The sequence below is a fragment of the Mugil cephalus genome, chromosome 11, assembly GCF_022458985.1.
Source record: "Mugil cephalus isolate CIBA_MC_2020 chromosome 11, CIBA_Mcephalus_1.1, whole genome shotgun sequence".
NCBI lineage: Eukaryota > Metazoa > Chordata > Actinopteri > Mugiliformes > Mugilidae > Mugil > Mugil cephalus.
Genome location: NC_061780.1, coordinates 3,703,020 through 3,729,386, shown reverse-complemented (window position 1 = coordinate 3,729,386; position 26,367 = coordinate 3,703,020). Strand labels below are relative to the sequence as shown.

The 26,367-nt window shown below is 40.9% G+C and overlaps 3 protein-coding genes across 6 annotated transcripts; 1 reads left to right on the top strand and 2 right to left on the bottom strand.

Moving 5' to 3' along the window:
* Nucleotides 1-346: 346 nt before the first annotated feature.
* Nucleotides 347-4,905, top strand: LOC125016563. 4 transcript variants are annotated; one of them, XM_047599114.1, is made up of 5 exons: nucleotides 347-1,684; nucleotides 2,527-2,611; nucleotides 2,973-3,144; nucleotides 3,475-3,539; nucleotides 3,667-4,905. In XM_047599114.1, the coding sequence occupies exons 1-5, from the start codon at nucleotides 1,671-1,673 to the stop codon at nucleotides 4,045-4,047; spliced, it is 717 nt and encodes a 238-aa protein (XP_047455070.1). In that variant the 5' UTR covers nucleotides 347-1,670; the 3' UTR covers nucleotides 4,048-4,905. The 4 variants fall into 4 exon arrangements, 3 of the variants coding, with proteins under 3 accessions (XP_047455070.1, XP_047455069.1, XP_047455071.1); XM_047599113.1 differs by having other exon boundaries at nucleotides 3,412-3,539; XR_007113703.1 differs by having other exon boundaries at nucleotides 2,527-3,144; nucleotides 3,387-3,539.
* Nucleotides 4,906-10,464: 5,559 nt separating this feature from the next.
* Nucleotides 10,465-11,476, bottom strand: LOC125016635 (free fatty acid receptor 2-like). Its single transcript, XM_047599243.1, has one exon. It carries the CDS (start codon nucleotides 11,329-11,331, stop codon nucleotides 10,465-10,467), a length of 867 nt encoding a protein of 288 aa, XP_047455199.1. The 5' UTR covers nucleotides 11,332-11,476.
* A 10,309-nt stretch (nucleotides 11,477-21,785) lies between these two features.
* On the bottom strand, nucleotides 21,786-22,876 carry LOC125015852 (free fatty acid receptor 2-like). The gene has a single exon (XM_047597863.1). The coding sequence runs from the start codon at nucleotides 22,824-22,826 to the stop codon at nucleotides 21,786-21,788; it is 1,041 nt and encodes a 346-aa protein (XP_047453819.1). The 5' UTR covers nucleotides 22,827-22,876.
* Nucleotides 22,877-26,367: the final 3,491 nt, after the last annotated feature.

Genomic DNA, 26,367 nt, shown 5'->3' with positions numbered 1-26,367 from the left:
TCCGGATAAATCTCAACTCCAGCGTTGGAAACAATGCGACACAGGAACTTAAGTTTGGACTTGAAGAAGTTGCATTTCTTCAGGTTCAGTGTGAGGTTGGCTTGGTGGAGTCTATTCAACACTGCATTGAGATCATTGATGTGTTGTTGGCGGCTGTGCGAGTAGACAATTATGTCACTGACGTAAACAAAACAGATGACACCTCTTAGTTCCCCCAGGACCCTCTCCATCAGTCTCTGTAATGTTGCCCCTGCAAGGGGAAGGGCATCACCTTGAAGCGAAAAAAACCAAAGGGGGTCACAACAGCAGTCTTGTCCTTGCTCCCCTCTTCCTTCTCAACCTGCCAGTATCCCTAGACTTAAGATCAAGTGAGCTGAACCACTCTGCTCCATGCAAGGACTCCAGGATGTCATGAACCAAAGACATCGGGTATGCATTCAGTGGTGTTTTGGCATTCAGACCTCCAAAATCCACACAAAACCAAGGGGACCCATCTGCTTGAGCAGCCAGGACCACTAGAGCCCCCCAGGGAGACTGACAAGGTTTGATAAAGTCATCCTCCAACATTTTGTCAAAATGTTCCTTAATAATTTGCTTCTTCTGCAGCGAGACCTGATAAGCTCGGGACTGCACAGGAAGATTATCAATGGTAGAAATGGAATGTTTTATGACCCTGGTTCTGCCAAACTTTTCTGAGGCCACTGAGGGCCATCTCTGTAACAGCACCCCCACTTCGTCAGGCATGTTTGGTCCTATGTCTTGAGGGGTCAGGTCTCAGTTCCCTTGACTGATGCTGCAGTGCCAGAGGTCAAGTTTTGTGTGAAGGCAACATGACTTTTGCGGCCTTGCAAAGACAGGTTGAGGCAGCAGCAGCGATCAAATGTAAACATTTTGTCTGATCAAAACAGCCCCTACATCCCGTTCCTTGTGGTCAGCGTTTCCTCCATTTGCATTGTGTGAAAAAATTTTATTTTAGCGCAGTTTCTGGTAGGCTGGCTCAGTTGTTTACTCCTGGTCTTCTTCCACCGGGACATGGACCAGTTCATAGTTAGTCACAGCCTGTCTGGACATGTGGTCTGGACTTGGTACCAAGTTCAGAGATGCACTTGATGTGTAAACGGAAATAATATTGGTGGATTATTAAACGGTTGGAGCTGGATGACTGATAATGCTGGCTGTGTTTGGACACCAGAGTGAAAGTAAGAAATATTTCCTGAAGGTTTGATCAGTTGTGTCTCTGCTCGGATGTGTGGTGGACTGGAATTAAGACATTTTATATTTTTTGATGTTCCCTCCGTTATTTTATGTCAGATCTCTGTTAAATAGTGGTGTGGTGTGGAATGTCTGTGTGGATGAGAGGAGACAGGTGTGTTAATGAGGGAGACTCTGGTGATGAAGTTTATACAGTTAATACCGATGTTTACATGAGATTCCTGCTCCGTGTGCGTGCGCGCGTGTGCACACACACACACTGACTTATCATCACCAGTGGGTCCAGTTGGTCGTTTGGAGACTCATCATTCGAGCATCACTGCCAGACCCTCCAGCATCACTAGCGTCGACGCCAGACTTCACAGCACAATCACCGGCTTCTTCCATTTCATCAGATTCTACTATTATTCTCCCAACCACAAAGAAAAGGAAGAGGGCCATGAAAGACCTGCATCGCCATGAAGCAAGACAGGTGAACCTTGAAACCAGCTACACATGTATTAAATCATAAAATTAGTGCTAGATAAGAGACTGCACCTGAACTTTTTATGTTAGTTTAATGTAATATGTGAAACTTAACTAAATTTAACCAAACGGTTAAGCCAAAGGGTGAAGAAATCTTCAAAGAGTATGACAAAACCAAAACACTGTCAGGTGCGACACGCAAGCAGATGGTCAGTATTCTGGTTGAAGAAATGATAGAAACATAAGGGTAACAAATAATTTTTAATATAATAGCAAAGAAGACTTGACTGGAGACATCTAATAAATAATTGGTTTCTAAAAGAGGATTCCACCAAAGCATGTCCGGGCCACTTATGCACTTGGAATTGTGACCCTTTTTCCATATCTGCAAGATCCTTACTCAAAACATGGATACGTAAGTTTTAATGTGTCTTTTAAGTCCAGAAATGTGTTGTAGAACGAATTTCATTATGCCATGTTTCTGCTTTATATAAGAAATGCACAATATTATTTTTGACACAACCTTGATATCAGCTGACAATGACTTCAAAATTAAATATCACCATCGGCCCAAAACTACATCTCTGCTGATATAACAAACCATTAAAATCATGCTTTGTATTATGCCCCACAGCCCCACAAAATGATTATAGCCATAGTCTTAGTTTAAGTAGTTTCCTCACATTGCCCAGTGAGTGTTTTATAAAGCCTTTCATTATGTCTGTATCTACCAGTGGGTTTTTACTACAGGAAAGATTTGAGATTATCTGAAATTAGGTCAAAATGCCCACATGATCAGATCATTATCTGCAATCACTTCAACATTATATTTGATGTGTGTGCATGCAGGAACACTACTATGATCTTCAGGCCAATACTGGCTATCTTGCATGGAGACTCAAGACAGTACAACGCAACACCCATGATGGCTTCCGTGAGTGTTTCAGGCCTGATTTCCAGGACAGTCTGACAACCCAACGAGAATCTCTGTTAACTGGTGATCAGCTCCTTGGTGAGGAGTGCAGGGAGGCTCTCTCCATAATGAGACACTCAACGGACAGATCTGTGGTTAAAGAGAAGATGAGAGTTACCTTTGACTACAGACAGAAGCTAGTTCATGACCAGGATGCAACAGCTTCAGTGCTGGATGTCTTTCCTTGTTTTCTTGATACAGCTGGACTCATAGGAATATGTAGAGATTATTATTTTTGTTGTAAATTATTTGAAAACTGACTCCTTCTAATGCAAAGTGCATTTTAGTAAGCTGTATGTGGACATTGTGCCTTTGTTTAAAGATTGAACAGGATTTTTCCATGATGTTCGGGGACCATGTGTCTGGAAGGTTTCTTGCGAGATGGTCTTCAGATTTCAAGCAGAGAGTCATCACAAAATGCCGGAGTCTTCCATCAAATCCTTATGTTGATGAGCTGCCGGCTGCTTCTGATCTTGAGGTTGAGAATGACTATGGTAAATATGAAGTTTGTCTGTATCCAACATACAATCTGTTGCCCATTTTAATAAATCCAATATGCAACAGTCATCCAAAACTAAATTTGTGGTCCAGAAAAAAATGAATTTATCTCTATTGTCATTTTAATAATGATGAATATGAAGTTGAGTTTTGTTGTTCAATAAAAACAGTTATTTTAGTTAAATGGTAAATGGTATCTGTAGTAAGCAGGAAATAATGTTTTACAATGCTTTTGTAGTCTGTCTCAAATATTTGTCTTCAAGGCTGCGATAGTGATATGTCAGCTCACCTGTTGCTGTTGCATCTCCTGCCCGCTACATCAAAAGACCAGAATAAAACTCCCAAGATGAGTTCAGCACAGGCAGCCAATCATGTTGCGGGATTCATTAAGGTACCATCAGCTTTTTTTTACTACCCTGTAAGAAGTGTGAGGTGCAGATTGGACTGTAAGAATTATTCTTGATGTGTATTTTGTGTGTTATGCTAAGTATATGCATAATGTGTCATTCAAACTACAGGAAGGAGCCAACCTCACTACATTCCTAGATCAAGTTGATGCAAGGCAGCCTTTCCTCCTTTGCATTGGAGAGCAAAAAAAGAAAATCGCAAGGTTCTTCATTGTTGTGAACCAGAAAGATATCCCATGCAACACTCAGACATCAGTCGCTGCTTTTGATGTGCTGTTCAAGACTCACTATGTCTTCAGCCTCTCCTATGATGAAGCACTTTGTACATTCTACACCGCATTCCAACATCGATGTTGGAACCACAAAGGAAACCCCGCAAGTCAGGGAACTGAGGGCCAAACTACTGCAAGACCAGTAAACCGTCACCAGTTCACAAAGGTCAGAGCACAGTTGAAAAAACTGTCTGGTTATGTTCACATGTTTTGTTTGTAAAAAGCACCACAAAAATTGTTCAGTTCTTTGTCAACATTTAAAATTTCAGCGTGGACTATATCTAGCTAAAAACTTTGAAATGTGGAGAGCAAGGATGTCCTTCATCTTTTTGTACGTACAATGACTTCAGGAAGCACCTAAACATTGTTCATAAGAACCATGATGAACTGGTCGATACTAACCAGGAAGTGGCCACACAAAGACATTTTGAGTTTGAATGTTTCAGGGGTGTCAAACTCATTTTCACCGAGGGCCACATCAGCATAATGGCTGTCCTCAAAGGGCCAGATGTAACTTATAAAAGTACCTAAATGTAACCAAATGTAATGTAAAATAAATGTAACTACTCCTTGATGTTAAATATCTCTGAATTTAGTGAATGTCCTGTCCCGTTGTAGTTCCATGCATAGCAGCTACATCCAACAGCTCCTCATTTACAGACAGATCCGACTTCACGCCTCTAATAAAAATTAATAACTGCGCTGAATCTGTGCTTTCATCAACAGCTAATGAAAAAGCTATGTAGCTGCGTGTCTCCTCGGCCAGTTGTGTTGCAAGATTTTCTGCTAGTTCATGGACTCAGTCCGTTATGGTGTTTCTTGATAAACTGACATTTTTAAAAGTCTGTATCTGGTCGGGACACACCTGCTCACAGACCTTCAGCATGCACTGCTTCAAAAACACTACCTCTTAAAAAGACTTTGAAGCGTGGGCGATTTCTTCAGCCACAATAAAGCTAGCTTTCGCTGCTGCATTGTTTTTGGCTGTGGCTTTCGTGAACACATTCTGCGGCGACCGAAGTTTGTCTTTTAATTCTTGTGCAATTTGTTGCTTTTCTTGAAGGCTAGCTTTGCCGTACTTAGCACCGTGTTTGGTGTCAAATTGGCGGCGTAGATTGTACTCTTTGACAACCGCCACCGCCACGTAATACAAAAGACATACCGGCCTTTCTCCTTGAAGCACAAACACGTATTCACCTTCCCATCTTTCTTCAAACAGCCTTCCATCTGCATCAACTTTTCTCCTCCTGGACATTTTGGGACCATTATTTGTATTTCTCAATTCCACTTGTTGGCATTGATGTGGAAACACTGCCGTGCAGTGGCGTTAAGCGATTTTGTGTAGTGGCGTTAAGCCACTACACTTCGCGGGTAACACAATCAACATTCATTGTTGGAAATGTAGTTACATGTCAAAACACGCTTTTGACACTCAGACCTTCTAAGCTCTCGCAGGCCACATAAAATGATGTGACGGGCCACATTTGGCCCGCGGGCATTGAGTTTGACACATGGTTTAAGTGAACAGCCAACAACTTCTGCTGCATCCATGTTACAGGTTGCCCCTGTAATTACACATAACTCACTTGACAGAATGTGCGGTTCAGTTGTTTCACACTTACAAACCTCTGGTTGTTCTGAAAGCACTATCCAAAGTATAGTTTGTTCGATGGAGGAAGTTATTAGTGATGTTCAAGATCGAGCACAAGAATCACTTCTCCAAACATTATCTTCTGAAACTAAGGAGTCGGAAATTTATAAGAAAGTAGAGCACTGTTTAAATCAATTAGACAATCCCTTTTCAAAATTTAACACACAGATGAAGAGACAAAAATATTATGATGAAAAATGGGAAATAGTTGAGTCTAAAGAATTTGTCCTTGGTGTGAGAATGGATACGTGAAGAAATAGAACTAAAGGTGTATATAGTCAGATTCCTCTAACAGACAAGTACATGTATGCACCCATTTTAGGTACACTGAAATCCATTTTCAAAAATAGTGAGAATAGAGATTGCTTCTTGCAAGACAAACACTGTAAAAAGGCATAAATGATGGGTTTTATTTCCCAAACCATCCTCTTTTTTCACAACAGAGACATGCTCTACAAATTTTCCTTTATTATGAGGATTTTGAAACGGCTAATCCGTTGGGTTCTGAGAAGGGGATCCACAAACTTGGTTGTGTTTATTTTACTTTAAAAAACCTTCCACCCAAGGTGAACTCTGTCCTAATGAACATACATCTTGCAGCTCTTTTCTACACCCAAGATTTAAAGACGTATGTTTTTGGAGAAATATTAAAGCCTCTAATTGATGATTTGAAAATTTTAGAAACTGAAGGAATCCAACTTCCATTTATTGATGAACCAGTGTTTGGTTCTGTAATTCAAGTCACAGGAGGTAATCTTGCTTTAAATAGTTTGCTCGGCTTTGTTGAATCTTTCAGTGTAACATACGTTTGTAGGTTCTGTCTGACGAAAAAGGAGAGCTTCAGAGTCAGTAAAAGGAGAGCTTCAGAGTCAATCACAACATCATCATGTGCGTCATCTGAGCCATTATCAGAGTCGTGGTCAGAGGAATCCTAAATCCAGGGTCTGTTGGAAACTCTTGAATTTTCTATCTCTGAGTAGATCAACTCAGAGTTTAGGATTAGACTCAGAGTTTGTTGAAACTGCTTTGTGAAACGGACCCCAGGACTACTTATTTGCTCAGCTTTCTTAACAGATACTTATCAAGAAGGATTACATTTCAATTAACTGGTTAAAATGTGGCCATTTAGTGCTGAGTACTGTCTAATGTCTACAAAATACGCACAAGGTCATGTTCATGACTCACCATTTCCTGGTTTGACTGATGCATGTTGATGGCCTCAATCAGTTTCCTGTGATAAGAATGAAAAAAAGTGTTAAAATCAACTCTTACAGTGTTAATTTGGGTATGCTGATTTTTCTGTGTACAGTTCTCCTTTGACGAAAGTTCTACTGAATATTTTCACAACTGTATCTGTGGTGACTGAAAAAAAAACGAAAAAAAAAAAAATTATTTTAATGAATATCTATTGTCAGAGGCTGTCCTGGGCATATGACACTCTAAGTCAATACAAATCCAGAGGTGAAGGTGCCATGTGTTTGGTACTTATAGATTCAGGAGAACCTAGGATCATAGGCATTCATGTAATGTGCTTATAAAGGAAGTATGAGTGAGAAATCTACAATACACAAAAGAATTTCAAAAACGAAAAGTAGATTTTTGTCATTTTTTAGACGTTGAAAAACTTTGCCGGTGTCCGGCTTCCCTGTCCCCGTCTAAACACGCGTAAAGACGAATGCTGGTAATGTTAGTGTAGCCGCAAGCTTGTAAAAACCTGCATGAACCACAAAACTACAACAATAAATACAGAACAACAGTTTAACATAACTAGGATGGGGTAAAACACAATATCATTAATCATGATATCAATTATCCTTTTGAGGTTATTGCATTATTGGCCAAGTAGTGTTTGCTGTAGGCTATTAGCTCCGGTACAGTGACTAGCTAGTTAACCATTAGTCACAGGATTCTCGCTTACACTTATTGAAAGTTGTAATGCCAACGTTGTACAGTAACAATCAATATAGCAGCTGTACATGGCAGCAAAACTTAACATGTGTTAAAATGAATAGACTAAACTTATTATAAAAAAATCAGGAGGAAAAACAATACAAAAACTGTGTAAAAACAGCACAAATTGGACAGTAAAGTACAGTATTTGATGTAACATAAGCCACATAGTTTTGTTTCTAGGCATTAAATTTTCTCTTGCCACTATTACTGTTTTTTACCAACAAAAAAATTAGTCTACTCTTAAGACTGCTGAGCAGAAACTCCTGCAAGAGGACCTACCACAAGGCAAGATGAGAAAAAGGGTAACCAACAAACTTTTCCTTGACCCACAGGAGGAAACTGCAGAACCAGCTGCAAAAAAGGTAATAGGCATCTTTTTTTTTTACATTTCTGTCAGTTTTGTAGTTGGGTTGTGAGCCAGACTAACACATACAATGGAAAACAGAGAATATTTGCTGTAGTTGTTTTGGGACTAGGGGCGTGGTTATGTTTAGCACTGTACTGCACTGACAACTACAGGGTTTTGGGTTCAAACTCGCTGGCTGGCTGGGGCCTTTCTGTGTGGAGTTGCTATTCTCTCTGGGTACTCCAGCCTCCTCCCACAGGCCAAAGACATGCAGGTTAGGTTAACTGGTGACTCTAATTGCCCATAGGTGTGAATGGTTGTCTGTTATTTTACTAACTCCTGTGTGTATTGTTTAATACATAATCAGTTTTCCTCTAGGGGAGAGAATAAAACTCAACTGCTGAGTTGATACTGGTATCACATTCAGTGTTTGAGATGAGTCATGGATGCAGTAAATGCCATAAACAAAATTCACCTAGTATGCATATGTTCAAACAAAAGTCCACAGTGCTGACATTAATGGAGTTGCATGCATTTCCTGTACAGGGGTTTGTTGTGGTGGCATTACCTCACACTTGATCTGTCTGTGATGTATAGAAATGCTCGTTGTGGTAATTAAACACTGTTTACAGGTGTGTTGTTTTCGAGTTATATTCTACGTGTGTGGAAGAATGGCTGGACCTGTTTAAAGTAAACAGGAAGTAATGCTTTAACAATACATAATATAGCAATGCACATTTAAATGGAATGTAATAAAATTTGGAAATACACAAAAGTTTTAGAAGACCCTATTTTTTCCAGTTATTTATTGCAATTCAAGTCATGCAAGCCCAATGATTAGCTTGAAACACTACAAAGGTAAGTACTGAACAGCCAGAGGTTAAAAAAAGGGTTAATTACCCAAAACTGAAAAATAATGTACATTTTAGAATATATACATATACAGAAAGGCCTTTTTCAGGGAACATGAAGTAGGTTAACAATTTAAAGCTGTTCTGCAGCAATGAAGGTTGAATCAGCCTTGAATGCTGGTGCTACTAATTCCTACAGATGTTCCAACTTTTCTGGATGACTAACAACCCCCTCTGTCTGCATAAAAGCAGTGTTGGAACACAGTGTGGTACCAGACCCTCATGAGCATCAGGTAAACAGTATTGTACTGCAGAAAGTAATGTGTTGCTACAAAAATGGCAAAAGAAAAAAAAAAAAAAGGCAATTAACAATGGAAGAGAGACAGACCATCATAACACTTAAAAATGTAGGTCTTTCCTACAGGGAAGTTGCAAAGAAAGTCAAGGTGACAGTGAGTACAGTTTTCTTCACCATCAAAAGGCTCAGAAACTGGGGGAAACTGTGACAGGAAGCGGTCTGGCAGACCCAAAGCCACAACTGAATCTGAGGACAAGTTTCTGAGCGTTAACAGCTTGCAAGATAGGTGGCTCACAGGACAACAGCTTCAAGCACAGCTTAATAGTAGTCATAGTAAGCGAGTCTCAGTTTCAACTGTGAAGAGAAGACTTCGAGCTGCAGGTTTGACAGGACGAGTTGCAGCAAAAAAGCCATCGCTAAGATGTCACAATAAGATAAAGAGGCTCTCCTGGGCCACGAAACACCGCCATTGGACTACTGAAGACCGGAAGAAGGTATTATGGACTGGTGATTCAAAATTTCAAGTCTTTGGTTCATCACGCAGGATCTTTGTACGCTGTCGAGTAGGCGAGAGGATGGTTCAACAGTTGATGTGTGACATCAACTGTGGAACGTGTGATGGTCTGGGACTGTTTTGCTGGATCCAGGTTCTATGACTTGTACAGAGTGTGCAGCACCCTGAACCAAAACAGCTACCACAGCATTCTGCAGCGCCACGCAATACGCTCTGGTATGTGCCTAGTTGGTCAGAGGTTCATCCTACAGCAAGATAACAACCCAAAACACAAGTCCAAGCTATGCCAAAACTACTTCAGGAAAAAAGAGTAAGATGGTAAGCTTGAAAACATGCAGTGGCCAGCACAGTCTAAAGACTTAAACTCCATCGAGCTGGTTTGGGATGAACTGGACAGAAGAGTCAAAGCCAAACAACCTACAAGTGCCACACATTTACGGAAACTTCTGCAACAGACTTGGGAAGAACTTTCTCAAGAATATTTGATTTATATTGTAGAAAGAACGCCACGAGTGTGTTCAGCTTTTATATCTGCCAAAGGTTGCTACTTTGATGAGTCAAAAGTTTAGAATACATTTTGGTCTGTAAATTGATTCCATGATTTCTTTTTCAACTCAAATTGCTAATTTGTTCTATGCTTTCATTTCAGACACAAACTGAATAATTTTCAGTAAAAAACAATGGGAAAAGTGTGGTGTTCTAAAACTTTGACCAGTAGTGTATGTATATCATATATGCATACATATGTGCACAATTGCCAAAGTCATATTTTAATGTTTTCGGAAAACACAACTTTAGCAAGCACGTTGCAATATTGTAACAGTAAGTCGAAAAATTACTTAGGCTGTCGTGCTGTTACACTAGGTTAGGTACATGATATGTACCTGACACGTCTTGTGGAAGATACAGTCTAATAATATGAGATCAGCTTAAAAGCTTTTAAAGCTGTCAGATGTGACACTGAAAATAAAATTTACTCTTAGCTGGACATTGTGCCCTGCCTTTCCATTTCCACAGTAGGAGACTAATGTTTCCTGAATATGGACTTTTTTCCTGTGCAGCGGAAGCTGGAGGAAGAAAAGTAGAAGATGATGGGATCAATACAAGTGTTAAAACTGCTAAGCAGCAAGGTGTAGTACCTCCACTCTGGGCTTTTACCCTGGAAGTAACCAATTAAATGAGAGATATTGTATGGTATAACACAAATAAGGAACACAGCGAGAGTCCCCATGGCCATGCCAATGGCCTTCTGCTTCTGTTTCTGGGATATCCCAGGTCGTCGGTACAGAATAAGGATGCAGTTGAAGTAGGAAAAACCACAAATTAGAAGGGGTATGAAGCAAAGCACTATAAAGAACTCCAAGCGAGCCGGGAGGAGGAACGCCAACTGTTTTTCTGTGAAGTTTTCATAGCACACAGTGAAGTTGTTGTTGGACAGGGATGGGTGGTGTAGGGCGATGAAAGTGATGCTGCAGTGAGCTCCTGAGATTAGCCAAATAACAGTACAGATACTAATCGCATACACCGGTTTTTGCAGCCGCTGATAGGTGATGGGGAATGCTACTGCAGTGTAGCGCACCACACTGACTGCCATCAGTATCAACGAGCTGGTGTAGATTGTGGAGAAAAAGAAAAAGGACGTGATGGAGCACATGAAGCTGGGCAGAGTCCATGTCATGCCAGACGCTGCCTCATGCATCTTGAGAGGAAGGATGATCAAGAAGAGCAGGTCGGAGACGGTGAGATTGAGCAGCAGGATGTCTGTTGGACGTGGCTTGGAGTGGATCTTCTTACTGAAGGCATAGACAGCCACGACATTGGCAGGGAAACCAATCAGGAAGGAAACGACGTAAACTGAGAGAATGACCTCACTCTTCACCATTGACGCCATTATGGACCTAAATATGACCTAAGAATATGATACACATCAATGAGAATGTATGTAGTGACAAAGAAAAGTGGTGCTAAACTGTTAGGAAAATAGTATTGTCTAATTTTACATGAGTGACAGTATGTAAACATGATAAGAAAATGAAGATAAGTCTGAACCCAGATGTTTTGCCAACAATCTTATTAAAGAGACTGTAAATACATCAGAGGTGTTTGTCATCTTGGTTCTGTTTTTAACATCAAGAGGGCTAAAGACTCTAACCAGTATCAAATTAATATAGTCACAGTCGCCTTTCATGCAAAGATTTCAAACACCAGATGGGAATTTCAATAACAAAGAAGATTATCAATAGTTGATTTGATAAGGTAAATATAATTACTCACCTGGCAGCAAAATATTTCATAAATGTCAAAGCTTTGAAAGACAACAAAAACTCCGCTCTGTGCTTGACAACCAAGTCCACTAGTTCATACCTTGTGAGTTCAAAGATAAGCTCCTAAAAAGATGTTATAACCCGGAAAAATGATTCATACTGAAACCCAGAGCAACATCCTGCTCTACTCGTCCCATAGCAACAAGCAGACACCGCTTGGTTAATATTACTAAAATGCAAAAATGTGACTCATGTTGACTTTCATCTTGGGTATATTAATAAAGGACCTGCTCCCACCAGCTCTCTGCTGAAATAAATTTTAACCTTACAATTACATTGCCAGACTCGAAAACAGAACTTAAACACAGAGAGAGGGGTACAGCTGAAGCCAACTTTATTAAATTAACAAACAAAAACAAAACTCCTGACTGAGGAAAAAATTATGCCTTGTCCCTGGCACAGACCGAACCCTTAACATACTCCTGGACCTCTGATTTCATGGATGACCACTAGCACCTCTGGGAGATGACAAACATATTCCTCCGAACTCCTGGATGACAGGAAAGCAGCGAGGTGTGGACCAAATGAATCTACTGTGGGCGCAAATCAGTAGGGACAAACAAACGATTCTCTGGGCACCCACTAGGTGGCGGAGCCCCACCATTAGTCTGCTTTACCTCATTTTCTACACACACAGGTCAGTGGAAAGATGGGATCTGGTTCGGAGTCAAATAGTTGAGACGAGGTGTCTGGCTTGATGTTCCAGGACCCTGGCCTTTAAGAAAGCCCAAAGGAAAATCTGTTAAAGAACAGTGCTGGCTGTTTCTGCCTCCGGTGACCAGTGGAACTCCACCTGAGGAGAGGTAAGAGTATGGAGTGGAGCAGCTCTAGCACTAAAGCCTCGAATAAACTGCCTGTAAAAGTCAGCAAACCCAAGGAACTGCTGAACCTTTTTCCAGCTATCCGGCTTGGGCCATTCAGTCACATTCACTTCACTTCACAGTCACTTTAGCTACGATGAACCCAGGAAGGAGATGGTATCGGCATGAAAGACACTCTTCTCAACTTTTACATAAAGCTTGTTATACCATGGTCTGGGTGAATCCTCGATTCTGATTGGCTCCAGGGTGTACATTAAAAAGTAATAATGGACACCCATAAAGACATTCTGGTCAAATTACCTGATGACAGTTCTAAATGATTGCGCTGGCTCAAATGCTTAGGTAACCGTGGCAACAGAAACACAGAACATACGTTATTTCACAGTTTATCACAACAGCAATACAGTTAATAAAAAATGAGTGATTTTATAGTTAACTTAACCTATTTGGTGAATTTGATAATTTTGAAGACTGGGGTGCGGCAGGAGTGAAAGAGAAGAGAATATGGAAAGAAGGAGATGCGACACGAGGTGACACCGGAGGAACTGGACAAACTTGTTATGATGTTAAATACTCCGGTCAGCTGCTTCTTGTGAAAAACTTATGATTTAAACGGTAAAAAACAACATTAACGTATTAATAATTGATCTAATATTTATTTATGTCGTAAGTGACCGTGGTATAAGCGGGACAATGCCCGATGAGGTGTCTATCAGCAATGAATGGACGACGCAGAGGGTTGCTTCCACAAAGTATCTCTTACTTAATAGCTTAGTTACATGTTCCATGTGTGTGTCAAGTTCAGGTGTGTAGATGAGGATGTCATCAAGGTACACATACACAAACTGGTCTAGGAAGTCCCTAAGCACATTGTTTATCATGACCTGGAAAACCTGCTGGTGCGTTTGAGGCCAAATGGCACGACTAAATACTCATAATGACCACTCGGGGTGTTAAAACCTGTCTGCCACTCGTCACCCTCCTGTATTCTATTTAAATGATATGCATTGCGTAAGTCCAGCTTGGTGGTCAAAAACAGAAGTCATGAGAGGAAGAGGATAGTGATTTTTGATAGTTATGTCGTTGAGAGGGCTGTAGTCTATGCAAGGTTGCGCTGGGAATCAGGTCGATGGTGCGATCGTAAGGTTGATGAGGAGGAAGTGACATGACCTTGATCTTGTTAAAGACTTCCTTGAGGTAGTGATAACAGGCGAGCACCAAACTCAAATCTGTGGCAGAATTAACAGAGACAACGTTAATTTCAGTCAAACCTTTCCCTGAGGTGGAGACGTTTAAACAACTGCTCTTGGAGGCTTCCTCCCACCACATGGTTATTGAAGTAGACGTGAATAAGAAAAAGTTAATTTGTTAAATTTGTGCAAACCAATGTGGGGTTATAGAAGTTCTGTTTTGTGTGTAATGGTGAATAATGCGTTTGCCTTTGTTAAGTGCACAACCCTTTATCAGCCTATCTGAAAGTTCAGCCTCCCATGATGGAGCAGTCCGTCATTCAATTGTCAGCCCCAGAGTCTATGAGAGCTTCCAGGTTTGTGGTGGAGGCACGGTGTGTTACCTTCAAAGCAGTGAGCTTTGGTGGAGTGGAGCCAGAGGCTGAATTGACTCACCATTGTGGGTCTCTTAGCAGGGCATGTGGCAAAGATATAAGCCAACTCCCCGCAGTAAAAGCAGTGTCCCTCCTGCTGACAGCACCATCGCCATTCCTGAGTCAGCTGAGTTCTACCTAGCTACATGGGCTCGTCCGCTTCCTCCATGGGGAAGCGAAAATGTTTCTCCGCTGTTGAATGTTGGGGATCAAGCAATTTTGGTGCTTGGGAGCCTGGGATTTTCTGTCACCTGCTGCTGGATACTAATTTGAGCTCATACACCCTGAAGTCCGTCCGTATGGCTAGTACTATAATGGAATCCAGGTCAGGGGGTAAATCCAACGGCACCAGGAGCTCTTGAATGGGATCAGTCGTGCCCCTTGAGGAAGACATTGAACAAGGAGACAGAGTTACACCAACTCCCCGCCGCCGCGGTGCGGAAGTGGGTGGCATAGTCGCAGTTTGGTGTCCTTGTTTCAGCCTGTTCTGTTCCCGTGCCTTCTCCCGGTCGGTTGACACCGGGCCAAATGTTTTTTGTAAGGTCTCCTTACAAAACAATTGGAGACAGAACTGCAGAGCCTCAGGACCACTCTTCTGTGGCCCATGTTCCGGCTCTCCCTGACAAGTGGGATATCATAAAGGCTATCTTTAATCTGTCAGTGGGAAATGACTGGGGCAAATGTTCAAAATGCATGGGACAATCTACCAAAAAAGGTTTGCATTGTCCGATCTCTCCAGAGAATCGTTCCAGATCAGCTAACTTAATGCTGGCTCCAAACAAATGCACAAATGTAAATCTACACTGCAAGTCAACTGCAGTCTTTCATTCTTGCCACATACATACAATAAAAGCAACATGATAATCTGACCCTCCTATTTTGGGGTCAGTTTGACCCAATTCACTGTTTAATGTCCCTAAATACATGACAAACATCAATTGCTTTTGACTCATATTTTATGATTTTTTCTAATTTAATGGAGACAATTGGGTAAGCATAAAATCAAAATGTTGTATACATCGGTTCATTGGAGTCAATTTGAGCCCAGGCTCTTTTTGCTGAATAAAATGTATCAAAAATATCAATAATTTTCACACAATTGTTATGGTTGTTTTGGATGATATTGAGGTCACTATAACATGCAGTTTTATAATCTCAAACTAACCTACAATCCTCAAGATATTAATAGCTCACACAACAACACAGGTGTAGCGTGAATGCAACATACGTATAAAAGGCTTGCTTAGCAGCCTTGTAATCTACTGAATAACTCTTGGTGCTCTGTGTTCCATCTTTGTGCTCTCTCTCGATGTGAGAATGTGTCCTGAAGACACAGACATTTGTTGAGGAAGACCCTGACAATCAGACCTCAGTGTTGACTCTACTGTTGTCTCTTCAAGCACCAGGAACACACTAAACCCTTAAAAGACATCACATTTGAGCTCTATATAACAACATCCCAACAGAAATGATTATACTCAAGTAACAGATTTAGGGAGTGGGTGAGTATATGTACACATTTGTATAGACTTGCTTATGACCCACTTGCAACCCTACATTAGTTAGCTGATTTTGGCATAACATTTGGTGTAAGTCAAAAGACAAAGCTACAGCAAACCTTTGATGATTTAAATCCAGTGACACCGATGTGTGTCAACGCAGAGGCCTGAAAGCATATAAAATATTTCCTTAATTTGCATCTTATTCTTCATTCTTCATGAGGTACAGTTTTAAGGTGTTGGGTTTTAAGGGGTTGAGTAAGACCTTCAGTCTGTGTATAACACTGGAAAAAATCAGGAAGAGTGTTACTTCCGTTATCTCTTCATATAAGGAGTTGTTTTCCGCTTTGCTACAGCTTGCTCACAGACTAGGATACATCACACCCTAATATTTCATACGCTGGAAACCAGATAAAGCTAATTGGCTACACATAGACACTCACTAACACATGAGAGGCAGTGCTCCTCCCTTCTGGATGGGCGGAGTCTAGGTAGAATAAGGTCACTGTACACGCTTGAAGGGGGGCTTTTGTTTTTTTCTACCCCTAAGGTGGACTGATTGAAGTCTCAGCACTGAAATCAATACTTATTCTCTGTGTACCAAATAAATAACCTAAACGTGAGAAATTGTTGCGTGATTTGTGCGTAGGTGGACTACCTTCCAAAAGGTATAAAGATCCTGGGCTACCTTCCTTCGACAAATTGGGGGCTCGTCCGGGATACCAGGAAAGTTACACTGGAGGAGCATCTCTTACAGTCAGCGGCCACAACTAAGTAAAAATTTGAGCAGAAAACCTCTTAACCAAATTTCTGCATTTCTTACGAGACATTTCATGGCTGTGAGAGTATAATTCAACAGTAGTACTGTTAGTAAGAATAAAACACAGAGAATATGTACGAATCAGTGGTATAAAAAGAACAGAGAAGGGTTTTCGATGATCCCCTCATCCAGATAGTCAGGCCTGATATTGTCTGATTATCTGGATGTAAAAGCTGCCCAGATTGTGTGAATGAGAACACAGTATGTGTGATTCAGACACAACAGAACCAGGGACATTAGAAGCCCACTTAAAGGAAGGGAGGGACAGAATAAAACGATCCTTCCCGGAGATGAGAGCAAAAAGAGAGCTTAAAGATTTTGAAAAGTGGTGCAGAGACGTAACAACAGATGGTCTGTTTGGTGGCTTAGGGGGCCCCCCGCCGACAGACACACAACGGAAGTTCTATATGGGAACTCTCCAAAATAAATTGATTCAACTGATGATGGAACTTGAACAAGCGGGAAGGTTATCGAAGGGAAAGAAGGAAAAAGAAAAGGTTAAGATTGAGGATCATATAAAACTTACACACCTGCATTTTAGCAATTGCTTTTATAGCCACAAGAACATTCCATGCAAGCAATCCAGACCGGAGAAAAGCAGGAAGATAAGGACGGACTAACAGGGACAACCGCCGCGACAACTGGTGAGATATCACCTCCATACACACCATAGAAAGAGCAGGCTAATGCACCAACATCAAAACATCTGTATGTGGACACTAGGACTATGATGGAGAGAGCATAACCGAGGAACTCCAATGAACAGTATAGCCCAAGTTCATGAAAAACCTGTTCTGTTCGTACAGATGCCACAAATGATTGCAACCAAAGGCATGCTTACATGTGAATTAAAAACCCACACCGGGGGAGGCTGTTGAGCAAGCATATAAAGAAGAGGCAAGAGAGGAGCAGTTAAAAGAAATGAAAAGTACGTTGAATGAATTAAAAGACGAAATGGCCAAATTAACCGTTAAAGCAGTGAAGTGGAGTCAAGGTCAAAAATGGAGACACAGGAGGGAGTGAAGAAGGGAGTGAGGGAGATAGAGCATAGGGGGGAAGAAAGCGGATGACAGGGACGTGATAAGAGACCTGGAAGAACAAACAACAAAACCACATGATACTGAACAACTAACAAAGGTCCTGAAACAGTTGGAAGAGCAAACCACAGAACAGACTGAGGCCTTGGAAGGATTAGAACATGGACTGCAACACAGTTGTAACAAACTGTGTACCAAAGATACCAGCATAGAAAGAAACAATTCTGGAGCAAGAGCGGAATCAGACCGTTCTGATTAAAAATCAGACAGTGAAATAGGATAGAGGGGGGCTTCACCAATATAGATGCCATATCCACGTGACTTGACCCAAGATACAGAAGGAGTCTATGGACAAAGGGGGAGAAAGAGTTTAAAGTGTCCAAATCTAAATGACAGAAAATGCAGAGCTCGAGTGATGTTACTTGGAAGAATCATTTCAGGCCATGGTGTAGGTATGAAAGCAAACCACAAAAACATCAGAGTTTCACATGAAAAACCTGTTACTGCGTAACATATGATGGCATTTCTAAGGATGGCTAACTACAGTAAAAATAGCATACCCGAGTATGCTGAAATTATAACCCCTTTACGAAGGCTCATTAAATGTGAAATAAGAAAGAAAGAAAGAAAGAAAGAAAAAAAGAAACACCCTAAGATCCTTTGGATGTACATCATTTTAATGTGTACATCACTCCCACACAATCCTATTGTGCTAGACTAACATAATTTTAATTATTACTTGTCAAACCAAAATATTTCAATTACGTTAAGACTGTTTAAAAGAATCCTGTTGATTCAACATGATTCTTATGTTACTGTAATACCAATTTAATGTGTAAGGTTAAAGTGATTTCATCACTTCCAGGGTACCTGATTTTCATCTGTTACTCCAAAATGATTTCTTAATATTATTCAATGGTGTTATGTTACTTTAACAAATACTTTAAAATGATTTGCATGAACAAAAAAGGCAAAGAGTCAGAGTTCAGTACTAACTATTAAACTTAATAGCACACACATTTGACAAAATGGACTCAGTGCATGTTGATTGTTTAGTATGGAAATTGCATTGACTGGACATTGCTTATATTAGTCAACCAGTTAAACTTTGAAGAACATTCAGCGTACCTACTCTCTTCAAATGGCTTTTGGGTATGATAGCCTCAAGAAAAAGCACACTTTGACAGGAAGTGCTTTTCAATTAAGTTCAGTTTCAGTTCCCTGCTTACATTAATCTGTATTCACTCAATATTCTCTCTATTCAGAATTAAATAAACATAATACTTTTGTTTTATTTAACTACAATGGGTGAATTTATTTCAAACTTTGTTATTTGAAATGTAATTAAATATTTACCACAAAATGAATATATTTTACGAAATACATGAATTCAAATCTACATGACCACAGAATCCTTTTTTACAGTGTAACGACTGAAGTCTGAAGGACCCAACTTCACCTCCCATACTGCTTCAACACAAAGGACAGGGAAGTGGTGCGACAAACTATTTTGTTGCTGGCACCTATCACTAAATGAACACTAACATATATTAGTTTGATGACTTTACTTACTTTAAAAAGATCATCCTTCTGGCACCAGAGCATTATGTGCTATAGCTAAAGTGCCAAAAGGGACAGCTCACATCACACAATGACAGGACACCACAGTACACATAAACCATGGGGTAACAAGCTACATTTAAAGCCAAAAAGTTCACCCTAAGCCAACAAAGGACCAGTAGAATGCATTATGTCAGTTCACGAAGGAAGAAAGCAATGAGACCATGGAACAGAAAGTCATTAGTGAAGTCTTGAGTATGCAAGCTAAAGCCGCCCCTCATGAGAAACTGGCGTGGGTTGACAAAGGAGCCAGTAAATGTAAAATAATGGACATATGGAGGTCACATGATGGGAGAATTGTCACCTCCTCTACCTTGCTGATGATGAGATGTGAAGAGGGACATAAAAGCGGACATCAATCAGGAAGAAGGCTTACTGAAATGATAGGACAAAAATGGTGACATTCCAATCTATCAGAAGTGTGTAAATATTTTGTAGATACATGTCCACTTGCTCTAAGTTTAATCTTCGAGGAGCAGACTAAGGTAAATAAATATTGGCACAAAACACACTGTAGAAAAGGACAGCTGTCCACAGAGAGAAACCTTAGAGAAATCAGAAAGCACCTAAGGGACATAGGTGAAGAAACAGAGGGAGAATAAGATGTTGACCTACAGGTCATGGTTATACACGGGCCTGTTTGGCAGTGGTAAGCCTGATAGTGATCACACCATTATTATGGCTGAATGTAGAGGAGAGATCACAGATCAAGGAAAAGGATGCTGTAAGTATCCCCCACAAAATAATTATTTCAACAGGGGGACCCAAGAATGTGGACATCATGAGAAACTTACCAAGATCAATGTATACAGAAATACGGTGGGAGTTGAGCTTTATTATGAACGGGGTACCAGATAAGTATAAATTGGCTGACCAGATCGCAACCAGGTGGGGATCCATATTCCTGTGGATTACCCCTAACAAAAATGTATATGTGAATAAATTATTTACATTATAATATGTAGAGATTGGCAAATTATACAAGAGAAGGGTCTCTTACAGCACACCAGAATAGACTTGCTCTTGCTCTGATCCTGGCTGAAAAGGGAGGTGTCTGTAGCATGTTTGGAGAAGTGTGCTGTACATTAATTCCCAATAGTGCCCCTGACAGATCCCTGACCAAAACCTTGAGAGGCCTTAGAGCCCTCTCACATAAACTAAAAGAGCATTCTGGGGTCACTGACCCCTTATCTGGCCTGTTTAACAAATCTTTGGTAAATGGGGAAAATTAGTAGCTAGCGTAGCTACCACACTTGCTATTGCATTCGTGGTGTTTGCTCTGTATGGTTGTTGTTGCATCCCATGTATTAGGGCTCTCATACAGTGTTATGAAATCAATACTTATTCTCTGTGTACCAAATAAATAACTTAAACGTGAGAAATTGACGGGTGATTTGTGCGTAGGTGGACTACCCTTTCCAAAAGGTATAAAGATCGTGGCGAGGAGAGGAAGATACCTTCCTTTGACAAAGGCTTGTCGTCATATCATAGTTTCAAACTGTAATATGGATTTCTTATGTTGTTTTTGGAGAAATGACTTCTTCCTGTCAGTACCGGATTCGTGTCACTGTGGATAATGCTCACTCTCTTACTCTCATCTCACGTTTACTTATGTCCTGGGAGTGATTTTGCATCAAGCGTCATCTCTGACACAGGATTAGTATGATGGTTGATTATTCTCATGGTGTTTATGGTTAGGTATATTTGTTTGAACAGATGAATGTGGCACCTTCTGGCATCTGGAAATCCTACCCCAGGGTGAACCAGACTATTAGTATTAGTATTTTGTCTTTGCTTTCTCGCGTCTTACTAGAAGGAGACATGTCTTTTCACACTCTTGTCCTCCATGTCCTGCTTTGCTGGGATCAGCGGCAAAGCATCTTTTGCCCACCTCTCCGCCTTTGAGAGGTTGAACTGCTGAAGTTGATACTGGAATCACATTCAGTGATTCAGATGAGTCATGGATGCAGTAAATGCCATGAAAAAAGTTGTTTTCTTATGCAACATTCACCCAGTATAACATGATACTTTGAATTTGCATATGTTCAAACAAAGGTCTGCAGGGCTGCATTTAATGTAGTTGCACTAGTGTGTGACACTCTCTGGTCACCTGGGTTTGGTGACCAGAGATAGTGATAATTACACAGTCATTTACAGTAAGAACAACACACGTATTTCCTGTACAGTTGTTTGCCGTGGTGGCATTACCTCACACCTGATCTGTCTGTGTTGTGTAGAAATGCTCTTCATGGTAATTAAACACTGTTTACAGCTGAGGTGTGTTGTTTTTCAGTACATGCGTGCTGACAGAATACATGAGTGTGGAAGAATGGCTGGACCTGTTTAAAGTAAACAGGAAGTAATGCTTTAACAATACACACTATATCAATGCACATTTAAATGGAAAGCAATACAATTTGGAAATATGTATATCATATACACATATATGTGCACAATTGCCAAAGTCATATTTTAATGTTTTCGGAAGACAAGAAAAAAGCACATTGTAATATTGTAACATTAAGTCAAAAAATTACTTAGCCAGATACTGTCTAACAGTATGAGATCAGCTTAAATGCTTTTAAAGGTGTCAGATGCACCGATGGAGATAAAATTTACTCTTAGCTGGACATTGTGCGCTGCATTTCCATTTCCACAGCAGGAGACCATTTTTTCCTGAATATGGACTTTTTTCCTGTGCAGCGGAAGCTGGAGGAAGAAAAGTAGAAGATGATGGGATCAATACAAGTGTTAAAACTGCTAAGCAGCAAGGCGTAGTACCTCCACTCTGGGCTTTTACCCTGGAAGTAACCAATTAAATGAGAGATATTGTATGGTATAACACAAATAAGGAACACAGCGAGAGTCCCCATGGCCATGCCAATGGCCTTCTGCTTCTGCATCCTTGATATCCTTGGGCGGCTGTACAAAATATAGATGCAGTTCAAGTAGCAAAAAACACAAATTAGAAGGGGTATGAAGCACAGCACAATAAAGAACTCCAAGCGAGCCGGGAGGAGGAACGCCAACTGTTTTTCTGTGAAGTTTTCATAGCACACAGAGAAGTTGTTGTTGGACAGGGATGGGTGGTGTAGGGCGATGAAAGTGATGCTGCAGTGAGCTCCTGAGATTAGCCAAATAACAGCACAGATACTAATCGCATACACCGGTTTTTGCAGCCGCTGATAGGTGATGGGGAATGCTACTGCAGTGTAGCGCACCACACTGACTGCCATCAGTATCAACGAGCTGGTGTAGATTGTGGAGAAAAAGAAGAAGGAGGTGATGGAGCACATGAAGCTGGGCAGAGTCCATGTCATGCCAGACGCTGCCTCATGCATCTTGAGAGGAAGGATGATCAAGAAGAGCAGGTCGGAGACGGTGAGATTGAGCAGCAGGATGTCTGTTGGATGTGGCTTGGAGTGGATCTTCTTACTGAAGGCATAGACAGCCACGAGGTTGGCAGGGAAACCAATCAGGAAGGAAACGACGTAAACTGAGAGAATGACCTCACTTTTCACCATTGACGACATTATGGACCTAAACCAAAGAATATGATACACATCAATGAGAATGTATGTAGTGACAAGCAAAGGTGGTGGTAAACTGTTAAGATGAACATAGTATTGTCTAATTTTACACCAGTGACAGCCTGTAAGCATGATAAGAAAATTAAGATAAGTCTGAATTTTGCTAAACAATCTTATTAAAGAGACTGTAAATACATCAGAGGTGTTTGTCATCCTGGTTCTGTTTTTAACATCGAGAGGGCTAAAGACTCTAACCAGTATCAATCATTAGTCAAGTACTTTATGCAAGATTTAAAAGTGGGGAATTTCATGCAAAAGGTTATCAGATTTGTAGGAAATATTACTCACCTGGGATATTTCACAATGTCAACTTTAAGACAGCTCACTGTGCTACACAGTCAGACCTGGATTCAAAAAGCTTACAATGTTATACTGGTGTCAAGACCAGCAGTTGCTCTACTGCCTACTGAATGAGAGCCCACTTGGTTATTACTAATGAATTCCATGGATATCGAATGTAATAAGCTGCTTGTTTGTATTACCATCATGCATGGACTCGACAGTTAACAGAGAAGGGTATATGAAGCAATTTATTATTAAAAGCACATATTGATCAACTTAAGAGGACCTAGGACCGACTAGACATGCTGTAGTGTTGTAAGTTGTGTTATATTGTTGAGAAGGAACAGTGGAAATGGAATCCAACTGGAGTATTGCTTTGTTTTTACTAGACAGTGGATGTGATTCACGCTTTAAGGATTGTGGCTCACGACTAGGTGTGTAGTCATGTTAGTTTGGGCCAGCATATGGTGTTCTGTACTAAGATACTACAGTTGTTGTAGGTTGCTTAAAAAGATCAGTATTTATTGTTGTAAAATGTTATTCGGTAACATTAAAGGTTTGTTAGGTAAATTCACTTGAAGACTATAAATTTTATTGCAAACCGTGTATCAGTTCAGAGGCTTCAGATGATTTGAAAAAATGAGCCAAACTGTTGATGCATTTGAAAGGTTAATGGAGCCATTGATGTGGTACAATGTAGTTTGTTCTTATCGAGTGAGTGTTGAGTGAATGAAATAACCATGGGTAATCATTAGTCCACATTGACGACAGATACATATTCTCCCAAAGCAAATTTAAGACCAAAAACACAGAATTAAGAGATTGGAGCACCTGTTGGTAAAGTACCTGACTCAGTGCCTAAATCTAAAGCAAATACTCCTGATTCTAAATATTTTTCGAGAACTTTTTGCTCCACAAACACCAGCAGGAGAAATTGGACGTGCTAAAGGGTGGTATTATGTGCATCCTTTTACAGCCTTGATAAATGTGTGGACAAAAGTTGAATGGCCTTATTTGGGCTCTTTTGAAATTTTTTAAATCCCAGTTGGATGAGAGGGACAGAGAAACTTTGACTAGAGCTAGAAGATATGATGAGGGTTTGCTAACTTATGCTTGCTTGCTAGCAGGAGAACACATGAACAACCAGAGGTATCTGACTCAGGTGAAGGATCAGGACAGTCTGGAGCAGGATGGTCTGGTCAAGCTGTAAGGTTGGATAGTGAGGCAGAGAAGGTTGCCAGGGGGATTCAAAGTACTACACAATTGTTGATCTGAGTTCTGCATTTTTCTCAATTCCACCTCATCCAGATAGCCAGTATTTGTTTGCATACACATTTAAACCACCTCAACGGATGTGGACCAGGCTGCCACAGGGCTTAGCGTATAGTCCATCTGTCTATGCGGCTGCAGTGCAACATGATCTGGGACATCAGCATCTAACGGGTGGCAGTGTTCTACTCCAGTATGCGGATGATTTGCTGGTAAAGCATGTCATGTGGACTCTGTTTTGCTATTGAAAAGGTTGGTAGAGCATGGGATTTGAGCTTCTATGGCGAAATTGTAGTATTGCAGCCCAGAGGTCTGACTATGCTGCTAAGGACTCTGGCTGCTATGGTTTTGAGAGCTGCAACGCCGCACGATGCTCCCACGATGGCTATTGTCAAGTGTGAAGCACATACTAATGGTTCTGATTCTGTCTCCCTAGGAAATTCGCAAGCTGATGTTGCAGCTAAACAAACAGCAGTGTCCTTTCTACGCAACCTTCTGATCTTGTTGCTTTACCTTCTGTTAATGACATTGCAGAGTTACAAAACTGTGCTGATACTGAGGAGAAAAGGCTTTGGATTAGAAAGGGTTGTGCACAGCAGGATTCTGGCTTGTGACTCCATCCCGATAGTCAACCTGTTTGTCCCCATTTACTCCTCCATGTTTTGGCTCGTGTAACACATGGCCTGACACACGTTCGAAAAGGGGGGATAAATGAAATAATTCGATCTCAGTGGTTTGCGTCAGGTATTACACATGTTTCACAAACATTGGTAAATACTTATATGATATGTCAGCAGACAGAAAGGCAGGAAACATTATCAAACATTATCATCTGCTGCCGCCATCCTGACCTTTTGCGAATATGCAAATAGATTTTGTACATATGCCTAGCTGTCAAGCTTATAAATACTTGCTAGTTATCATGTTTTCTAAATGGACAGAGGCTTATCCTACTAGAAAAGAAGATGCAAAAACTGTTGTAAAATGCTTGGTGAAAGAAATAATCCCACATTTTGGGGTGTCTATGGAGTTAAATAGTGATGAAGGCCCAGCTTTTGTTGCTAAAATAACTCAGAACCTTGCAGCACTAATGGGGTTTCAATGGCAGTTACATGTTCCTTATAATCCCCAGTGGACAGGATGAATTCCTCCAGTAAGGATAAACTGACAAAGTTGATGACAAGTTTGAAGTGGCCTGATGCACTTCTGATTGTACTATATTCTATTCGTAGTACACCAAATGCCACAACAGGACTAAGCCCTCATGAGGTATTAATGGGTAGGCCTTTAGGTATGTTCACAGGAGCAAGTCCACCTTTGACCCACACAAAGTGTGGACTGATGATTATATGACTGTGTATGTGAAATGTTTGACTGAGGTCTTTTACAGGTTTCTGACAGGCTCCCGAAACCCTCTGAGGAATCAATTCATCCGTTTCAGTGTGGTGATTTTGTACTAATTAAATCCTTGGAAAAGGATTCTCTTTCTCCTAGGTGGAAGGGTCCATACCAGGTGTTACTGGTGACCAGCTGTGTGGGGGGTAAGAGAGGGGCAGAGGCGGTTAATATTGCAAAGATGGAAGTAAGCTGACCAGGCTATGTTGCTGATGTGATGTGGGGAAATGGAACAGTTGTCAATGGATAGGGTGAAACTGTGAGATTTGGACAAGGTGGATTTGGTGCCAACAAGTATGATTTCTGTTTTGTTACTGTTTAATTTGAGGAAGGTGAATGAAAACCAGAATTTTATTTCGAGTAGGCAATCGTGAGCGAGGGAGGTGGGGAGGGTGGAGTCAGGTTTGGTATCTGACTCCAAGGATCTTGGAGAGAAATGGAAGATTGGAGATTGGACGGAAGTTATTGAGGTCATTCGGATCTGCACCAGGTATCTTGAGTCTTGGGGTGACAGTAGCTGTTTTGAGGGGTGAGGGAACAATTCCAGTGGTGAGGGAGGAGTAGATTATGTGCATGATATAAGGGGCAAGAGAGGGGGCGTGGCTTTGACAAGAGAAGTGAGGAGGGGGTCTAACTGGCAAGTAGATGGTTAGGATTTTTTAATCAA

Excerpts from the sequence above, each read along its gene's own strand:
- LOC125016563 (XM_047599113.1), top strand. Across the intron at positions 2,612-2,972 it reads CAACACCCATGATGGCTTCC|ATTGAACAGGATTTTTCCAT; the intron begins GTGAGTGTTTCA and ends CTTTGTTTAAAG. Across the intron at positions 3,540-3,666 it reads ATGTTGCGGGATTCATTAAG|GAAGGAGCCAACCTCACTAC; the intron begins GTACCATCAGCT and ends TTCAAACTACAG.
- LOC125016635 (XM_047599243.1), bottom strand. The coding sequence starts at position 11,331 with ATGGCGTCAATGGTGAAGAGTGAGGTCATTCTCTCAGTTTACGTCGTT.
- LOC125015852 (XM_047597863.1), bottom strand. The coding sequence starts at position 22,826 with ATGCTTACAGGCTGTCACTGGTGTAAAATTAGACAATACTATGTTCAT.